Source organism: Mya arenaria, chromosome 1 (assembly GCF_026914265.1).
Source record: "Mya arenaria isolate MELC-2E11 chromosome 1, ASM2691426v1".
Lineage (NCBI taxonomy): Eukaryota > Metazoa > Mollusca > Bivalvia > Myida > Myidae > Mya > Mya arenaria.
Window position 1 is genome coordinate 28,109,120 of NC_069122.1, and position 20,559 is coordinate 28,129,678.

The window sequence follows — 20,559 nt, forward strand, 5'->3', positions numbered from 1 at the left end:
CACTGCCAACATGCAAATCACGTGACCATAGATACTTAAAATATTATATCGATGAAGATTTTAAATCATCTTCTGGTAATCGGCGAAAAGCATTGTCCGGAAATAAAGTTTTGAACATGCACAAACGTTCGCATGGACACCAGCGTTCCTCAACGTTACAATTTAAACGTTGGAGACCAATGGAGAACGTTGTACTAAAGTTTGCAAAACGTTTCATTGTTCGGCGGACGTTAGTCAGTCGTTACCCTAGTGTATCTCGGTTGTTGTTTTGTTAATAATCTTTGCTTCGTAGTGAACGAATCACTAGCGACGTGCAAACGACCACCGAACGCAGCGGGTAAATAACGTCAAATGGTGTTAGTCACATGCTCAACACGCTCATCTAACGTTGATAAATCGTTGCACGCGCCAGTGACACGTCAGCACACGCTAATAGCTTTCAGGTGTGTCTTACTTGCTCGCTGGTACACACTCCTTATTCGTTAGTAACAAGTTAGTCACACGCCAGATGTGTCCTCCTCACCATAGAACGCTCGAAGTTGAACGAGTAAACATTCTAGAACGTTCATAAAACGCTGACCAGAACGTTATGGTGTGACGGGGCCTTTATTCTGAATTACAGATAACACCACACGAGCTTTGTATGCAAACAATTTCCAGACATTTGCACAATTGTCTCATTCAAAGACAAAAAAAGTAAAAGCGGTCAATCTGTGAGAGTGCAGCTTGAACATCTATTCTGTATGACATTCAGAATAACTCTACAATATTGAACAAAGAAACCCGCTAAATGGCCGTTGATAGTGATGCACTGATTACTGCTTTTGATAAACCAAGACTGCTAGTGTATGGGTTTTAGTGGGCAACATTATTGTTTGTCAAATGAGAAGGCAGAAATTCAATACTTTTATTTGAGAAATCAGCATCAGCCGTTCTTGTTTTTAATCTGGTGAATCGGTATATGTAAACACTGGCTGGCCCAATAAGTGTTGTTCGTTTTTTTAAATAATTTTTAAAATTTAAAAAGGTTTTATTATATTAGTATGTACTTACACAAAATAAATGGTTATGCGACTGTTTGACATTAAACCATTTTTTGTTAGACCATTACAAAAAAAAGAATCAGACTTTAAGAGTATGTAAGAATACAGGTCTTCTTCCTGTAGTTAATTATTTAGGGCTACATGATGGGTTGCTGCTCGCCATTTTGTCATCATCTCCCGACGGTGTCCAAAATGACAAAGTTTCCATGTATTCATGTTTGGTGGCAAACAAAATAAATTTGGACCATTAGATAGTACATCATTCGATGATTAAGTTATATTTGGCACTTAACTAAAGGCTAGAAAACGATTCGAAACCAAATGTGACGTGTCTTACTTATGATCGAGAGTAAAATCATCCATGCTTGCTCATTATATTTGCAATTTTCATGATGTTTAAAACCTGCCAAGTTTGCTGTACACTTACGCAATCAGAAGTTTACTTCATTTGTGTGCTGCGGTAAATAAAATGTTGATATTGGTAAGTAATACAGAAATAATATCCTTCGAAAATTATGGTGCTTTGCTAACTCAACATGTTTACAATTCATACTTTCACCAATGGTTGTTCCCCTTGCATTTTTTTTTACTCTTAGTGTCATTTTCACTTAAACATCAACTTATGCACCAGTCAATTGTAACGCCCCTCCCCCCCAGGTACGGGGAATAGCCGGGACTTTGACTTTCGGTCAAGCCAACCCCGGGTAAAATCCCCACCCTGCGGCGACGAACTGATGTTTAAACCCCGGCCAAATGCCCCCGCACCCCAGAGACTCTATATAAAGCCCAATCTCCGCTAAATTTGGCGTTATGACAAAACCACCGCGGTCACCCGGCCCTGCGGGGGCACCTGGAAAGTAAAAACACGGCCCTTTTCCCCGGCTATCCCCCCGGACCTGGGGGCGGGGGCGTGGTTACAATTGACTGGTGCATAACCTTTGAACGTTAAAAGATATTCGAAAATGGCGGCGAATAATATTTCTACATGTGCTGTGTTATGCGCGTGTGTTTGTTAACTCGCCTATTATCAACTTTGATACATACGCGCAGTCGGAAATAACTTTATACGACAAAAAGTTGCTTTGAGGTCATTGTTGCATTTTTTCCAATGGGATAGCAGTTTTTTTTTTTTTAAATCTGCGGTACACTTAATTGGTAAATCAGTTATTGGTGAATATTTCTTTTTGCCGTGAAAAAACCCCATAAAGAATGAGGTGTACACAAATTGTAAAGGTGACAAATTCAAACACAACAACTGTTGACAAGTACATTATACAAATCATAATACGTATTATCAAGGGAACTGTTTCATATATACATCAATGCTGACATAACGTTTAAAAATTGCATTATAGTAATATTTAGACAAACACCTTGTTGTATTATAAACGTACCCCACAAATGGGGATTATAATGTAATCATATTGGATATAAATATTTGTCACATTATCATTGATTATGCGACTTTAAAGCTGCACTCTCACAGATTAACCATTGTTTACATTTTTTTCTTGGAAAGAGCAAATTTTTGCGTTAATATCTGTAAACCAATGATATAAGATTGCTGACAAAAACATCGGATCGTAGATTTTCATATTTTCGTTCGAAAAAAAAAATATGGCTTAAACCGTTACTAACGGTTTAAGAAAAATGCATAAAACATCATTTTTCTACTTAAATATAAAAATCTGCGATCATTTTTTTGTCAGCAGTCATATTTAACTGGTTACCATGGAATTTCGCAAAAATTGGCTCGTTCCAAGACAAAAAAATAAAAAAAAGTTGTCAAAACGTTAAATATGTGACAGTTTAAAATGATCGCTGACGTTCGCCTATGAGAAACTAGTTTTAAATGATTAATTTAAAATCATCGTATCATCTGTCACAGCTTAGGCAATTTTGAAAACATTTGTGTGTCAAACCGCACAGTAGGAATATTTCATTTCACAACGCATTCATTATCTGTATTCAATCAGATTTGGTGTAAAATTACTGTATATAAATTAACTTCGTGTCAATGGAAGACAGGAACGAATTCAGTGCTATTTCTTTTGAAGATAAAATTGCATAATTTTCAAGAGCCATTATAACTTGGTTATAAATATCTGAGAGTAAAACGTTTTTCGCAAAATGAAGGCTGTTAAAATATGGGAATCTTTAAGACTTCGATCTTAACATAAAAGTGTTCAATGTTTTCTTGAAATGGATGCTGTAAATTATAAATAATGGAAAAGGAACAGGAACACAACGAATATTGTCCTTTGGAATATACGTATAACACAACAGGTAGGCGGTAATTGCATCGAAATTAGATATTGCACGAATTCTTAAGACTTAGATCTTAACATAAGGGGGTTCAATGTTTTCTTGAAATGGATGCTGTAAATTATAAATGTTCAATACAATTAATTGTATATTTATATAGACGGTCAAGTCAACAATTCTTCACACCTGTGGCGGATCCGTGGTCTAGTGGTAACACACTTGACTATCAATCCAGGGGTCGCAGGTTCGATTCCCCGTCGCATCACTAAAAAGACTAATCGTCTTCCGGGAGGGACGTTAAATGGAGGTCCCGGGTGACAGTGCTATGCACTGGGGCACGTTAAAGAACAGGGTAGCTCTAACCAGGGTTACATTCTGTCTGTGCACTATGCTCCAAAAACCTAAAATGACTAACAATCTTAACGGAGCACTCGCCGAATGGGCAAGGCCCGAGCGGGAGTATAAATAAGCTTACACACCCATGCTTCACACTAGAATAAGCCGCTTCAAAGATGACAGGATCGAGACATATAAATAATAGCTTAACAGCTTTCTTCGCAATTCTGTCTATATGTTTAGGTTAAATGCATAATGTTCACTTGTATGCTTTACTACTATAACTGACAAAGCTATATTGTATTTAAAATGCTTAAAATGTGTGTATGTCATATTTAAACATAAAAAGTGACCATTCAATTGTTTTTATTTACTTATAAAAGTGAAACGTCCAAACGTTTAGACATTAATCTTTTCAAAACTAATGCGTTTATGTTTTGCATAATAGTTTTTTTTTTTTTTTTTTTTGAAAATGGTTTATTGTTTGATCAAAATCAATAAGAATCCGATTCTGTACCAAACCGACCTTTATCAGGGTTTATAATTTGCTGTCATTTATCGAAATGCAATACAAATCGCAAAAACGATAGTTTGTATTCATTTTAGTGATATAAACCAGTAATGTATACAATACAAATGTAATTAATACTGCGTTTTGATCCGAATATCATATTCAACTCTCCTGGATGTTTTCAGATGTTAATTTCCCTCGGCTAGCGCCTCATAAAATCAAACTGAATACACTCGAGTCGTATACAACCTCCCGGATCAAAACGCAGTACTATTAGCCATATTATACCACTATTGTAGAACATTTTAAAATATAAGTGGTCAAATGTCGACTAAAAAAAGGCACTTTACTTTGCGGAAGTTACGGAAACTTTCCACACTACGGGAAAATTATTTGTAGGGTCGGAGAAGTAAATAGGGTCGGTTGGGTTAGTGTAAACAACAAAAATATGTTGAAATGACTTGTAAATGATTTATTGAGTCAAATTTCGAAAATAATGCTTTCGTTTAAATTGGGAACAAAATGGATGTCACAATGACAAAACATCCACAAATGTTCAAACGAGCGCTTTGGTTAATAATTATTGAAAAATCTAAAACTAGATGCTCTAGTTTGCCTTATAGCGGTATTTAGACGCGATTTAAAATGGAATAATTTTAAGCTTTGGATCCTCTCAATTCTATTTAAATGAGCAGCTGCCAGATACATTTTGGTCTTTGTTCATAAAAGCAGATTCAATAATTCAATTTCAATTTTTTTTGTTAATCTGTTTCCAACATAAAATCGGTGAGCGAGTCCCTTTATTTCCTCATTAGCAAAGTTAAGAGCAATGCAATGTTAAAAACACAGAGTTTAACTGTTGCAGTTGGTAAAAAATGGTTAACGAAGCAAACGTATTAACTAAACCAAATTACTTGAGCTAAAATTAAAATAAAATCTTATAAAATTCTCAAATTTCAAAGTACATTAATTTTAATGTAGGCGGTTAATGAATGAGAAATGTCGATGTTTTCCTGGATTAGACACATTCGTTCCATTAGCCCTTCTCAAGGACGTCAATAACTAACACTAACTGTTCTTGAATCCAATTATTCCTTGGGGTGATACGATGTGACAGAGCCGGTTGCTTTGTTTTGTCAACCAAATGTTTCGTCTTTTTTCAGTATTGCCCTGCGTCTGGGATGACACACATCCTCGCTGATTTTTACATTCTCATGAAAGCTATTTCGACCGATCTTTAATTCACTTTCTGACGGTGATAGTTTTCTGAGTTGAGATTGAAGCAATTTTGATAAGTGTCGTTCCTCTGACAATGATGTGAAATATGGCGTTAAATGGTTAAAACGACTTACAGTTTAGAGCTTAAAAGTTGTGTAGCAAAACTAAGGTTGGACGTACAATAGGAACAATGACGGAGGAATACGATAAGGAAAGCGACTGTAAGACGATGGTATTTTCTTCGGTCGAGGTTGTGAATTATTCTTTATTCAATGATAGTTATGCAGGTATGTCTGTTTTTGGTATTGATTTGTTAGTTTCATATACAGTCCAAACTCGCTGAGTCCAAATGGATGGTACCTCTGGAAATACTTATAGATAACGAACATCTGATATAATGAAATACAAAACATATCTGACTAAATCCAAAATATTCGAAACAAAATTGACATCACCGAAACATTGAGTAAACAGAGTTCGAATGAGGGATGTTTGACTGTATAGAATAATGCTTTAAAACGGATAGTAACGGAACAGCCTATCAATCAAACTTATACAATCTATGAGCTTGTATGGAGGTAAAATGGGCGCGGTGTAACAGACAATCAACGAGATGTCTACTAATTTAAACGTGTTGGTTGAATGAATAATATTATTAGAAAATATTTAGTAAGGAAATTTGAATCATATTCGTTTTAAATTTCTCACAAATCTTGGTTAATCATGTTTTTGTAACTACTTTACATTTGAAAGGTCACCTTCCAAGCTTTGCTTAAGTTTTCTTATATGTAATCATATAGTTTTACAAATATTCCTTGCTCCATATTTTGTAGATGAAAAATACTTATTAAACTCTTTTATCACACCAAACCGGAACATCTTGGAAAGTAACCTTGTTTGTTTTTTAGTAAATCCTCCAAAATACTATTTCAATAATTGAGATTATCTCTGAGGTTCAAATTAATTTAAGATAGTGAAGAACTGTTAATCTAATGTATACATACGCTCTCGTACTCATGCATATAAACGCAAACATATTGAAAAATGACTTTAACTTGGGTAAATCTGGGTTACTGGTCAGGTGCTGTGCCAATGATACGCCCATTTAGAGAATTGTTATTATTCAAAAAATCTAAAAAAATGCTCAAGATTGACAACATAATATATTTTTTTCTATTTTCTATTAAACTGATCAAAGCATATTGCTCTGTACAAATGAGTATTTTACGAGAAATATTTTGCATCTTGTCGAGTGGTAAAAATCGATAATCCCCCTCTGGAAGTAATGTGGCGCATCCTGGTGCAATTTCAATATTGCTAATAAATTGCTCAATTTTCCTATGTTGAAGCTTCATATAAAAAAACGATCAAAATGAAACTGTTAAATAAGGGTTTTACAGGGTGTTCTAAAAATTATAATTGGCGAAAAATACCCCTAACTAATCAAGTCTATAAAATGGAAAATGACTATGTAATTACTAGTAATTAGTGTAATATAGAAACCGTGGTTCTCTTCAGGTCGATGTAAACCAAAGAAAAACATTATAAATTTTTGAACAGCTGATATGGTGATGTACATAAGCTTCGAGCCACTTCATTCCCAGAAAGGGGCATTATGTATATGGGAGAATCATTATAAAGTACCCTATAATATTTTTGTTTGATACAGATATGTTTGAACACATCAAAGTCTCTATTACCATATAAAAACGACACAATCCGATTTATTGATATGTTAGTCAGCGCGGCAAAAAAAGGAAAGGGCAAATTAAATACCGTCTTGGTTTTATTTTTAGTGCTACTTAAAAATCAAGTTCATTTTGCTTCATTGCATCCTCGGTACCAAGTCTACTCCATTAATGGACAAATTGACCTGCAAAGCCTAGTACTCATAAATGATTTAAAATGATTATAAAATCCAAGCGAAAGGTTGGACCCCTGACACACACCTCAGTCAATACGATAATGGCTAGAAGAAACGGTTGAATAGGAATATGCATCCATAATGAAGTCTCGCTACCCTTTTTTCCCCATATAGTATCTTCTGTAGAGTATAGGACTACTGGGTTCCCAAAAACATTGTACATAATAAAAAGTCAGGACAACTCCCCATCACAAATTCTTTATTAAGGTAACGAGAACGTTATCATATGTATCTTCAGAGTTTGATTGGGTTGTGGAAAATATACATCGAATACAGAAAATGGTAATGAACATTCGAAGAGATATGCTCATTTCACTGCACAAAGCTTGTAACTTAACACATTCTAATTGATATTGACATAAATTAATGATGGGCTTTATAAATTATTTTGTTATATATCAGATTCATTTTAATGTTATTTGTTTTATAACTTTGATCTGAAAATGCATTTTTCTTACATTAGCACTTAGACGGCTTGGATTTGAATGAATACTTATATATATTTGCGCGTAGCTGTCTAGAGGCGAGTACGCGGCTGAATCCACATGACTCTGACAAAAGAAATCAATCAAAGTTGCAGTATGCGTACTTGACTACATGATACTAAAACTGTCCATTTTCCAGGACTAAATAAAGCATCTCAGAATGCACAGAAAGCACCATGGTTTTCAAAAAAATCCGAGGGGGCATGCCCCGAACCCCCCTAGCACTGTTGTGAATCCACATGTATAGAGGGCTAGCTACGCCCCTGATATATCATACAGTCGGAACCCGTTGGCTCGATACCTCAGGGACCGGCCAAAGTACTTCCAGTCTTTGTGAATATCGAGCCAAGCGGGAATTCTTACATAAAAGAAGTAAAAAGAATCAGTCCTCAACATCGAACCAAGATCGAACCAACGCGGAAATCGAGCCAAGCGATATCGAGCCAACGGTTTTCGACTGTATATACTTATATAACAGGTATTTTAATCTTCGTTCACCTACGCTGACTGATTTATGTTGTGTAAGATAAATAATTTTGTAGAGTAAACACTAAATTTTACAAAGTATTTCAAAGAAAATTTAACAGAACGAGAAATCGTAAATGAATTAAATCTTAATACAGGGGCTATTTTAGGATGTATTTTTTGTGCTTCGGAAAAACACATTTAATCGAATTAAAAAAACGTGATATATCAATTTTCAGAATTCATAGAAGTGAACATCTAGTTCCTACTAATTACGGTTGAACGGAAGCTGAATTTATTTTAGAATACCCTTTTTGCCCTAAATTGTTTCTCAAATCTTACTTTAAAATAAAACAAGCGATTTCTATGCTTGCAAGTAAATATAATTCGTGATGAAATTTTTATTGCATGCAAGAAAATATAATTTATTAATGATATCAAGGCCCCAGTTTCAGGAAGATTCTCAATTTCCTACACAACTGAGTACACTGTTTAAAGGGTTACAATCACAGTAACACTTGTTTGATGCATTTTTAAACGTTTAAATGTTTAATTATTTACTCATTTGACTTTAATAACCAAAACAAACTAAGTTTTATCATTTGTGTACAGTTTTAAAATATTACCGATAATAAATGAGGTTTTCAGTTAATAGCTACATGACCACAAAAATTCCCCCGTTCCATAAAAAGTCAATATATCGCTACTATATTTTTTTTTCTGTTAAAATATAAAAAAACATGTTTTGCATCAAGTGTAAACCTATTTACACTTTAATTCAGTGTATTATGTTAATAGTAATGAAATACTGTCTGGTTCTTTCATTATATTATTTCATCTCTTAGTATTTGAAGTAAATTGTGAGCCATAACTCCCTTTATACGATCATAAAACATGATAAAAAAAGAGACACTTGGGCGAGGATTATTTATAAGTGTGTGCCAAAGTTGAAAACATTATAATAATTCACGAAATTATTTGATTATTTAACCTGTTGTATGATGCATACAAAAAGCGTCCCTGACAAACTCTCCTCCTCGACATACGTCTTCTGGTAACACACTTAACTCTGGGGACTACTATGAGTCTGTTACAGAGATAATGATGTGAAATTAAAACCAAGGGAGCCTTATACTTGCATTTATTGGTAAGTTATCTTAAGTAATTGAATACATGTTAGGAAAGGTAATAAATTGTGAAACATTGTAAGCTTTATGTACGAGTCCTCGTCATTATTGGAGTTTATGAGATTCATTTCGTTTGCAAAGTGGCGTAACTGCTCTCAGAAGACCATGCCATCAGATAAACCAAGATAATAGCTAAATCTCTTTTCTATGATCAACGCCAGCGGAATAAGTATTGTATGCTCGTTTTATCCATAAGTTAAATGCGATCGAATTTAGAATCAGAACTTTTGTGATGGTTTTTGTATTAACAAAATATGGAATAATTGAAATGTTATTGCATAACATTTCATACATAACATTTCATAATATTTATTGTAGTACAAGGCCTCCGGCCCAAAATACAAATATCAAACAGTTATATATAATAACAGTGACAAATTTATGCATGTAGTATAAGGCAAAATACTTTACAATATTGTTTGCAACTGATATAACATTATGCTTATTGTAAGCTGATAATAATAATTATGTAAATCGATTAACCTTGTGTCAAATAGGTCATTATCCTAATGATATGAGTCATTATTATGATTGGGAGGGGAAGATTTAGCCCTACTGCTCGTTGAAACTCAATGGTGATGCATATCAGTGTTTGTATTTTCCTTCTTTTTGCATCATAAACACAGGCAGATGTTTTTGCTTCATGGTTTCGATTCCGGTAATCTTCACTTTCACGAGACAAAAAATACATTAGCATTTTAAAATCGTCATCATTAATGGAGTTGTTTAAGTAATGGAGTGCTACAATTTTATAGGCTATAATAATGCTTCACAAAGAGCAATATATGCTAGTTAACATCAATATATCTTCCAACGGATATTTCAACAACAGGAATTAAAAAAAAATCGTCATTTTGCCAAGTATTACAAATTACACATTAAAACACTACAATCAATTTATAGTGTTGTTATTATCTTTATTAAACGCACAACTTTTACTAATGTACCAGCATACATCTGAGGTTGTTTTTTATGGAAACTTGCCGAGTTTGATTTCGTTGATTTTAAAACGGTGTATACATACCAAATGCACGTAATGACATCGTGTGTATGCTTTGTTTGTTTCAGCAAAACCACTGTAGGGCTGAGCTATATATCATTTGCATTTACATTCCATTAGCATTATAAATAACAGTTTCTATAGTTTCCCGCACAGTTCATTACTAAAGTAAGAGATGCAGTTAATGATAATGGTCAGTGATATTCTTACTGCGTTTTTAGTAAAAAGAAACTTGACGCTTTGCATTCATATCTCCAACAAAAACATGTTTTGGAGGGTATATAGAGGTGAGTGAGCTCGTCGCTTGGTTGGTCGTTTTTTTAGACGATAACTCATGAAAAAGTCGACGGATATAAATAGTGTTTGGTTCACATGTTTGATAGCATAAACGTTCAAATTTGTTGCTGATTATCAATGTTGATGCAGTTATGGCCCCTTTTCAACTTAGAATTGCCAAAAAATGGTACCGGGACAATAACACGTGCACGGGTTGACGAATATAAATTATTTTGGTGCATATCTTTAAAACCATAATATACAGTTCAAGTTCGACTTTATTTACAAACTACACATTTGTTACGGAGTAAGCGCCCCGCAAATATAGAGTCCGGAAAATAACTCATGAACTGATTTAAATAATTTTGGTATACATGTTTTATACATTATTTTTTTCATTGAGTCAATGCCGACAAAAGTTTCGCTTGCACTAGCGAATGTCTGTGAAAGTGACCCTTTATATAGAAATAGATATAACCTTTTGCTTGTACTGACGAGTTTCCGTTTAAATTATACTAAATATTGAAATATATATATAAATAACACTTTCGCCTGGCACTGAAAAATTTCTGTGTACGTGACACTTAAATACGAAGCAGATGGAAAAATGCTTGCTTTAGTGAACAAAAATCTGTGTAAGTGACACTAAATATAGAAACAGATAGAATGTCTCGCTTGCATTCACGTTTTTATGAACCAACATTATGCATGTAATTGAAATATCTGGTATATGTTAAGAAGATGTATGCAATTTAAGATTTTATGGTCAAATATAAACTATGCGACGCTATTACATACTTTGAATACGAAGGGAACAGGCAATTCGCATAAAGATTAGTGCAACTAGTGCCAGTTGAAATAACATACTAGGTAATTGACGTCAGGGGAAAATGAATAAAATTTATTTCAAAATTAAATTTAATTATCTTATACAGTTAAGACTGATGTATTCAACCAATCGAACGGTTTAAGAATAGCTTTCTTAGTATTTAAATGAATATATATATGATACCATTCCTTACCGTAAGGCCTACATTTGTTGTTGTTTGTAAATGTTTACAAAAAGACTTTTTACGACAAGGATTATGCTGTTAAGGTAACATTTATGGGTTTCTTATAAAATCAGATTCCTAAGCAACTAAAACTAGAATATGATACGATTAAATCAACACAATCTTTTCAATGATCCCTGATAGGTGACTTTTTGAAATGATAATTTTTAGAACGGCCCACTTTCAATGAAAACCAAATGGACACTACTAATAGTTGGCAAGATATTTGTGTATACATTTTGTAAAGTAGTTTCCACTTCATCATTTGCATATATAATCACATTCTGATATATTGATACATTTAATGACCGCGGACGGTAAGAATGAGATGGTAAGTTTAAATACCTTCTTGAGTTTCTTTTTATTGATACTTAAAGGGGCACGAAAAAGGGTGATGCATAACACACATTTAGTAGTCGAAAATGCAAAACTAAACCATGTTTAGAAGCACAATGCAAGGGCCAAAACGAGAATGAACTAGAGACAAAAACATATAAACAAGACATACACACACAAATATAAACACCACAAAAAGACAGCACACGCATAGAAATAGCTTTACCGATAAATAAAGGGATTACCGCATAAGAACGGTCAGTGAAATATGGGTCGAAATCAGAAAGTCTCGCCTCTATTATAGCAGACAAGTACGAGAACGATGTTAAAGTAATCCTCTCTCTAGAAGGACTGAAATATGGGAACTTTACGTCGAGACATACATAAATACTTCAAAAATAAGAATTCAGAGACATTGCTTATTTCAGTAGACGAAAATGGTAACTTAACATTTCTTATGTCATTTACAAATGCTGAGTTGTCTGGTCATTGATATTTTTGAGTGAATCCTTTTATAACTGTGATCTAAAACGACACTTGCACCAAGAACACTAAAAGGGTTTGAAAAATAAGTATAGCTTCACTAAACCACTCGGTCTGTCTACGATCGCCTACGCCGACATGCCGTAAGCCAAATGATTTCGTATAAAAAAAACAGCATTAAAGCTTAGGAAACGCATTCAGAGTGAGAAAAATCTTCAACGGATAACTACCTTAAAGATGCTACATTTAAGGAAAGTAGTTGTAATGCCATTTAGAAATATAAAAATCAGAATGAAAAGAAATGGTAAACTAATTTTCAGAATTCAGCAAAGTAGAAGTCTAGTCCTAATAAGGTTAAACAAGGAAGTTCATTGATGTTTCTAAAACTGTCGATTTATTTCAGGATAATTGAACATATCCCAACTTAAAACCACACAAGGCAAACTATAAATGCTTAAGTTAAGACAGTATTTAACTTTATAGTTTTTAACTATATTCAGGATTTGAAACGTATTATATGCCCGTTTTTTTATTGGAGACATATAACATTAGAATATAATATTCTAGGCAGTATCAACAACTGATTCATTTATTGGAAATACTCTGTTTACCAAAATGTAATAACATTTAAATTTCGAAACTGTATATGTAGAAATCAGTTCTATAACAAATAAACTTTAGCAAGGAACAACTTTTTTGTTGTTTTTTTTTAAGTTCAAGTTTTAAAAGTTTACCTTTGGTATTCCTAATGTAGTTAACCTTCGTTCTTATGTTTTGTTCTGAGCATACCTGAGCAAATGTCTTTGAAGCTTCAAACTTGTCTTACAATTTTTTGTGTCTGCTGTTTGATATCGCAAATGATACGAATGATTTTTTTAAAATCACTTTTAAATTATACAAATTTTACCAAAATGATCATGCGTCAAATCTGTCTTGTCAAAATACTATGATTCGTGCCCGATCTGAACTTCGGCCTTGAAGCTACTGGCGATTCATGAGATAACATCTATAACCAGTCATTTATTGTACAAACTATGTTTTTAATATGTTGCGTATACTCATTTCTTATGATATTTCAAAGAAGCGCTTTTGTTTATCAAACCCGCTGAATGTTATACCGTTCTTTTCGCCCCCGGTAAACAATCTAGTCATAACGATTTCTCTGGAGGCTAATTTGCCCCTGTTACATAGTAATGTTACGTCAGAACAATTATCATGTGACATAGACACCAAGGGAGCCTTAAACGAGTATTTATTTCTGAGATTGCCTTAAGTAACTTAGTAAACGTAAGGAAATAAAATCATTGTCTAACCTAGTTAGCTGTAAGGCAATTTCACATCGTTATTAGTATTTATTGGATAGTTATTTCGCAAAGTGGCTGAACTGTTCATAGAAGACCACGCCATCAGATATACCACGTCTGTAGCTCAATCTGTTTTCCTGTATGTAAAGTTATAATTGTTGTTGTAAAGAACTTATGAAGCTTTGTGCTGTGAGAAATAATTATGGTGTGTGCCGACATGTGTTCAAAGGATTTTTTTTCTGCCGATTCTATTGACGGAATGAAGCTGTCAATAAAGTTTTGGATTGCTTGTCTATGGAAATGCTTGTCAAATAATGGAAGTACCTGTCAATGGAAATATCTGTCGATGGAAAAGCCTGTTCACGGAAATGGGCATTGCTTGTTAATAACTTAAAAAGCTGTCATTGGCAATGCATTTCAATAAAAATGCCTACGCGGTGTGCAGAAATACAAAATTATACTGATGGTTAGGCCTTTGTCTTAGCAACACCACTACAAAATACTGGGCTATACATTGCTTTCATGCATATTCCATTAGTATTTTGCCTTCAGACACTACTGTGACATTTCACTAAAAGAAGCTCTAAAATCGAATTACTACGGTAAGAGAAATAGTTCGTGAACAATGATCTAGCATATACTCCCTTCCTCCGTAGTCAAAAGAAAATCGATGTGCCGATTTACAATTTTTGTTTGTCAACAAAGGACTCCATTAACTATCCAATTCCGCAATAAGACATTTTCTGCCTTGAATTCGACGGATGAAGTCAAAAGAGGTGTAAATAACACTAAATAAAGAACAAAAAGGAAAGCTTCTCGCTTTCACTCACGAAATTCTGTTCCAACAGTGTTCAGTGTCTTGACATACCTCCTCCTGGCAGAAGTATGTTCGGTCTCGTTACGTAGACGTTTGAGCTTTAAAATGTTATTGCATGAGTAACAATAATGCAAAGAAAACTAAATGGAAATTAAGCATAAAAGCCAAATTAAAAATAATGTGATCTTGTTTAATGTCTTAACAATGCGATTTAGTTGGATTTAGAATGGGACTTCGCGAGCAACATGCATAAAGGTTACTGTTTCCAAAAGATATGCGTTACCAATATCAGTTGAAATAAACGCAGGGAAAAGATGTCGGGGGAATACGAAAAGGAAAGTGATTGTGAAAATAAGTTATTTTCTATGGTTGAGACTGTTAAAATTAGCCAAACGAACGATTCAGGAACAGGTTTGTTAAGTTATTATTAAGCTTAGTGAGAATATATTTTGATACGATTCATTTATAATAGTTTTCTGTTTTTAGTGGTTAATATTAACAATAAGCTAAAAACATATATATTGTGACACTGATTTTGCTCACAAAATAACTTTCCTTAGCAACTGTTACTAGAAAACGATTCGGTCATATCTACTAAACTGATAAATATATATTTGAATGATCTTTTTGTTGAGATTTTTAAATGTATTTGTTTTTGTTCAGCGTGTAGATGAAGCCGATTCATATCCATATTATTGTCATGGCGCACCCGCGAAAACCTTGACACATTTTCACAAGCTATTTGTGGATAAAAGAATCATCATATCAACAGTTTTAATGACGTAGTTAATATTTCTCAGTTGTGAAAATCTATTTTAAAGCTATTAAATAGCTTTTTGGTCAGTTTACGCAAATACTTAGTTATTTAGTCGTTCACTCGTTGAGATGGCGTCTTTTAAATTCATTATAGAACTTCACATATACTTCATCTATGTAGAACAAGTTATGATTGGTAGTCACCCAGGACTTCTCTGAGTAAGATAAACGAAGTAAATGGTTCATGCTTGTTCATTGCTGAAAGTATTTTTTTATATTTAATTTTATCGTCGAAAGCATAATTACAAACATAACATATTCGGTACAAACAATTGTCAGTAAATTCAATTGACGAGTTTATTCATTTATCAATGAATAATGGAATAGAGCTCTACCCGACTGTAGTCCATGCTCAAATACTGGCTATTTCCAATCCTATATAATGCAAACAGTCAAGAACAGATCTGAAGTACTTATTTGTGATAGTTGATATTTATCTAAGGATGTTATCGAACAGGTTCACTCGAATTGTGACATTTGATTGAGATGAAAAATGATAGACCATTTTTCTCTATTAGATGATGTTAGATCATTTCCAATATGGCTTCGGTCTTGTGTTGTGTATCAGGACGCAGGAAAGCGGAAAGAGATATTCGCATCCGTACTAGGCTACTGTATGATACGGATTAAAAAACACTGTGTTAAACGCAAATAATTGTTTCTGTCCTCATCTTTTTAGTGAAAAATTATGTTGCGAAATGTTACTAAATATAGCAGCATAATTACGTTTAATCAAATTTATAGCAGTTCGTTTATCTGCGATGGTTCACAATTACCACATTTTTTCTTCTTGGTAAATTAAATCACGAATATTTTTTGACATTTTTTAATATCGAGATAAGACATAACCATTCGTATTTGTTTGAATGAATTTGTATGGATATAGATACATTGAACGAAAACAAATAGGAAAAAGAGGTTGTTAATTATAATTTGGGTTATCAAACAATACTAAACCCGTCCTGTAAGGGACACTTTAAGAATAATTTCATCAAAAAAGTAGCCAATATATTGTCAATGCTTTTGTTTTTAAACTTTTACATTTTGTATCTGAGTGTCGGTGGAAACGTGTGCTTTAAAATTCGGTGAAGTTAAAGGTTATGCTTTTAAGTGATACGACATAATAGCTGATAAAGGAAAACCCATCCTAATGGACGATAATTTGTTTCCCTTTAAAACAGGAGTTTCTATTGGAATATATTGTTTCGTTTGCAGCCAGACGATCACATAAATGATACATTTATATGTCAAGTACATCGAATACATCATGATACTTATGTTCAAAGACGGTGTTAAAAAACCCGAATACACTTAGAAAGACACAGTTGACACGTGTAACTGTCGATACGTATAACACCTGTCACATGTTACTGTTGACATGTGTTAATTGCGGTATGAGGTATATTATTGCACTGAATGTTTGTCCACGCAAGAAGATGAAACTTTTGGATGCAATCCTTGTTCTAATGTTTACTAGAGTCTTATTCCATTGCAACAATACTATGTCGAAGGGTGCAAAGCCTAAAACGATTTTTACATGTAAAGTTAAAAAAACAAGATGGAACTGCGACATCTTATTCGATATTGATTTGGTCTATACAGCCCTGCAGCGGGTTACTATCAGCATGATTGGCTTTTTGGCACCGTCGTTCACATACGTCTCTATTATATTATCTATATCTTTTCAGATGGCCTCTACTGCAATGCGACATGGGACACGATATTGTGTTGGCCTGCGGCCCGGGCGGGAGTCACAATTCGCCTTCCATGTCCACCACTCCCGGGCCTCGATCCGGATAGTAAGTCGCGTTCTGTGTTAGATGTGATTTACAATTTGTTCGAATGTGCTTACAGACACAGGGCAATAAATCTTTGAATTAAAAAGAATATCTGTTATAACTATCCATTAATACGTTGGCATCACCTATACATCTATTTTACTATTAAACTTTAAATACGAAGTCCAATCGTGTACGTCAAAGTATATAGATTTGGCAAGTATAAAGTTATCATCATCTTAAAAAAAATCTTCAACGTACTGCTGTAAAATATTAAAAGAACATATATGGTAACACCAGCCTTTTCAGCTGAAAACAAAACAGTGTGGCGGTGCCCAAAGTGTATTGGAGGTATTATTTTCGTTCAATGATTGAATATAAATCGTTATACATGTGTCTTGCTACAAACCAAATTTCACACAAAGTTGCAACAGCTTATGTAGCCCCACAGAATTATGGCAACTACATCTATCCACGTCTCTTGGCATGCGCAATACTTCCAAATGATGAAACAGTTATACTAATTTAAATCATAATAAACATTTCATTCTGATTTAACGAATTAAATAAACGGCGATTTTGGAAAAAAAATGCCATTCCATTGGCAAAAACTAATTTTGAACACTAATACAGGTGAACGTAGATGTAACTGATTCGAAAGGATCCTTTGAAATGATAATGATAGTACCACTTTTCCAGAGTTTGGTTATCGGACATGCGGGTCGGAGGGACGATGGGAGGGCAAGTTCCCGGGTGACTACAGCTTGCCCCGGGGATACACGAACTACACAAACTGTTACACGCCTGAAACACTCGACCTCTACAAAAAGTTTTTTCTCAACAAATCACCCGCTCAAAAACAGGTATGTGTGCCCGTTGAATCTTACCTGCTAAATATGAGGGCTCATGATATTAACTAAAGTTTGGAGTCTATATTTGAGACATTAGTGTGCACTACAAACATCTGTTGAGTTTGGTGTTTGTTAAATTTTTAAAGGTTACGAACAATAATTGTTTCAGCTTTTTTAAAATTCCGGGTTTATGTTTAAACTTTTTGCTACTGAGCATGTTTCTGTAGCTTTTTGCATATATATTGCATACAGCATTTCGCACCAGCTGTATAAAAAAACGACATATTATCATTTTCAAATTGATGAAAGTATTCTCCGTAACCAAAATGTGTTTTTAATGAACAATAAGTATCTAATTTAGTCATATTGATCCGCGACAATCTTAGATAGACTGGTCTTGGAGTAAAACTTTTAACATCGAAAAGTATTCGGCATTAACATCAAAGTTATCAATAAGAAAATTTAATCCTAAATTATTAATTGTAGATTTTATCTTAGTCGCGCGGCAAGGGCCATTTATATTATTACAATGATCGAGATTATTCATTGGAAAGAAACATTTTTTCATAATCTTTAACCTGCATGTGATTGCCTTTTCCTTGCAAATGATGGATAATGGAATTTCTCCGAATTCACCATTACAGCATTGTTAGGGTTTGTTTTTGACACTAAGTAAATGCTTTAAAAATCGATTTTGCAGTTTATCACCTGCTTTAAAATTATAAACTCCTCAAACGTCTGACCCGTAGACATGAATAGGCACAATCATAATATTGAACAACGATAATTTGGTCTTAATAATTTTACTCGATTGAACAAAGACAGGAGACTATTATAAACCCTAGGCGCTTGATCATGGAACATCTTTACAGCACCACACATAATGCCTGAGTACATGAATACCGTAGTACGAAACAATATCTACAGGTTCCGATAATCGCATTATTTATATGGATATGGAACACATCGTTTCTAGTCTGTTTCTTTTTCTTTTCAAATATACAAACTTGTTAACATATATTTTCACACCCCATTGGATAGAATAATGATACATGGAGTTAATCTGTGCTTGCAGACTGCATCAGTGTTTAAAAGCGCAATACCATCAGCAAATTCAATCACATATATAGAAGTTCATGGTCTTTATTACAGAGTGAGCTGAAATCAATATTTAAAAAATAATATTAAAAAGGTAAGATTATGGCAACTCCTGTTTCAGACCGACTCTAACAGCAAACATTTGAAAAAATATATTATATCTAGCTTTCTTTATACAGGATAAGATGTTGCAATATATACACTGAATCATAATGATCATTTTACAGCTGATACTTGATTTAATGAATTTAACCCAGAATGCATCTCTATTCACTGTGTCAAAAGCTCTTTGTAATCTTTGAATGCGCACCACAAATTGGAACATTCGTCAAAAACTGTGTGACTAAAGTAATGCCCAGTAATTTGCTGGGTTAGACATTACCTAAAGACATTTATTCTAAGTATTATATAAATTTCAGGGAGACGGTATATGAGGATTATTATTTAATTTTAAATTATATTCTGAATACTCATTCAACTCAATCGAAAGCTTCCTCTATAGTAGATACTGTAGGAATTATGTTACATGGATCTTGAGAACTGTTTCCATTAGAAATTTAAGACAATTTAGGGCCTTAATTACTCTTCCTGTGAAAGGAAATCTTTTAATAAACTCATCTTTTTGTTAGAATTTCTCGTTACTTAAGACTCTTCTTATCACCGTGTCTGAAAGGTAAATCATAAAGCAGACTTATTAACCGAGATTCGTATTAAATTCCTGGAAATGTGTGTAATATGGATTTGAATAAGTCCCTTACACACCATATATTATTGACGTTTGCGGTCCGTTGTTTTTTATCAGCGGCCAAAGCAACACAACTCTTAAATATGCCGTAGAGTTTAATCCTGTGATGCAATCCATAAGTCTAAAACAAATTCATTAATGTATGGGCTCATTCTTTTGATTCTAATCCCATCATTCATCGGTTTATTTATCTTAATGATTCTGGTCTGTCTGTGGTGTTTGTATTTGTGTATGTGGTGTTTATGCATCTGGTTCGTTGTCGATTGAACCCTTGTCTTTGCCTTAAAACAGGGTTTTCTTTTGAACGTTCGACTTCTCGGCTTGTCCCTATGGTTTTCATTTTATTATTTCAAATATTTAGCAATCCGTCTTATACAGATGCTGAAGGGCGTTCTCGATGCTACAAGGACTATGTGGTGTTATCTATAAATTTAATAGGACCTTTTATCTTTTTTCAGATGATTAAGGATGTTCTACATGCTATAAGGACTTTTATGCTGTGGTATAATCCACACATATAAAACATTACCATAACGAATGTTTTTTTTAACAAAAGACTCTTCTTCATT

General features: G+C 33.8%; 1 protein-coding gene across 2 annotated transcripts in view; it reads left to right on the plus strand.

Annotated features, from left to right (window-relative positions):
• Nucleotides 1-20,559, plus strand: part of LOC128238007 (PDF receptor-like) — an 83,983-nt gene that overhangs the window by 55,324 nt on the left and 8,100 nt on the right. Inside the window, exons 1-3 of one of the 2 annotated variants that reach the window (XM_052953586.1) lie at nucleotides 3,172-3,329; nucleotides 17,207-17,317; nucleotides 17,996-18,159. In XM_052953586.1, coding sequence (XP_052809546.1) covers nucleotides 3,269-3,329; nucleotides 17,207-17,317; nucleotides 17,996-18,159 — 336 coding nt within the window. In that variant the 5' untranslated portion in view covers nucleotides 3,172-3,268. Of the gene's footprint in view, nucleotides 1-3,171; nucleotides 3,330-17,206; nucleotides 17,318-17,995; nucleotides 18,160-20,559 lie in introns of those variants that run through there. The other variant, XM_052953580.1, reaches the window with a different exon arrangement.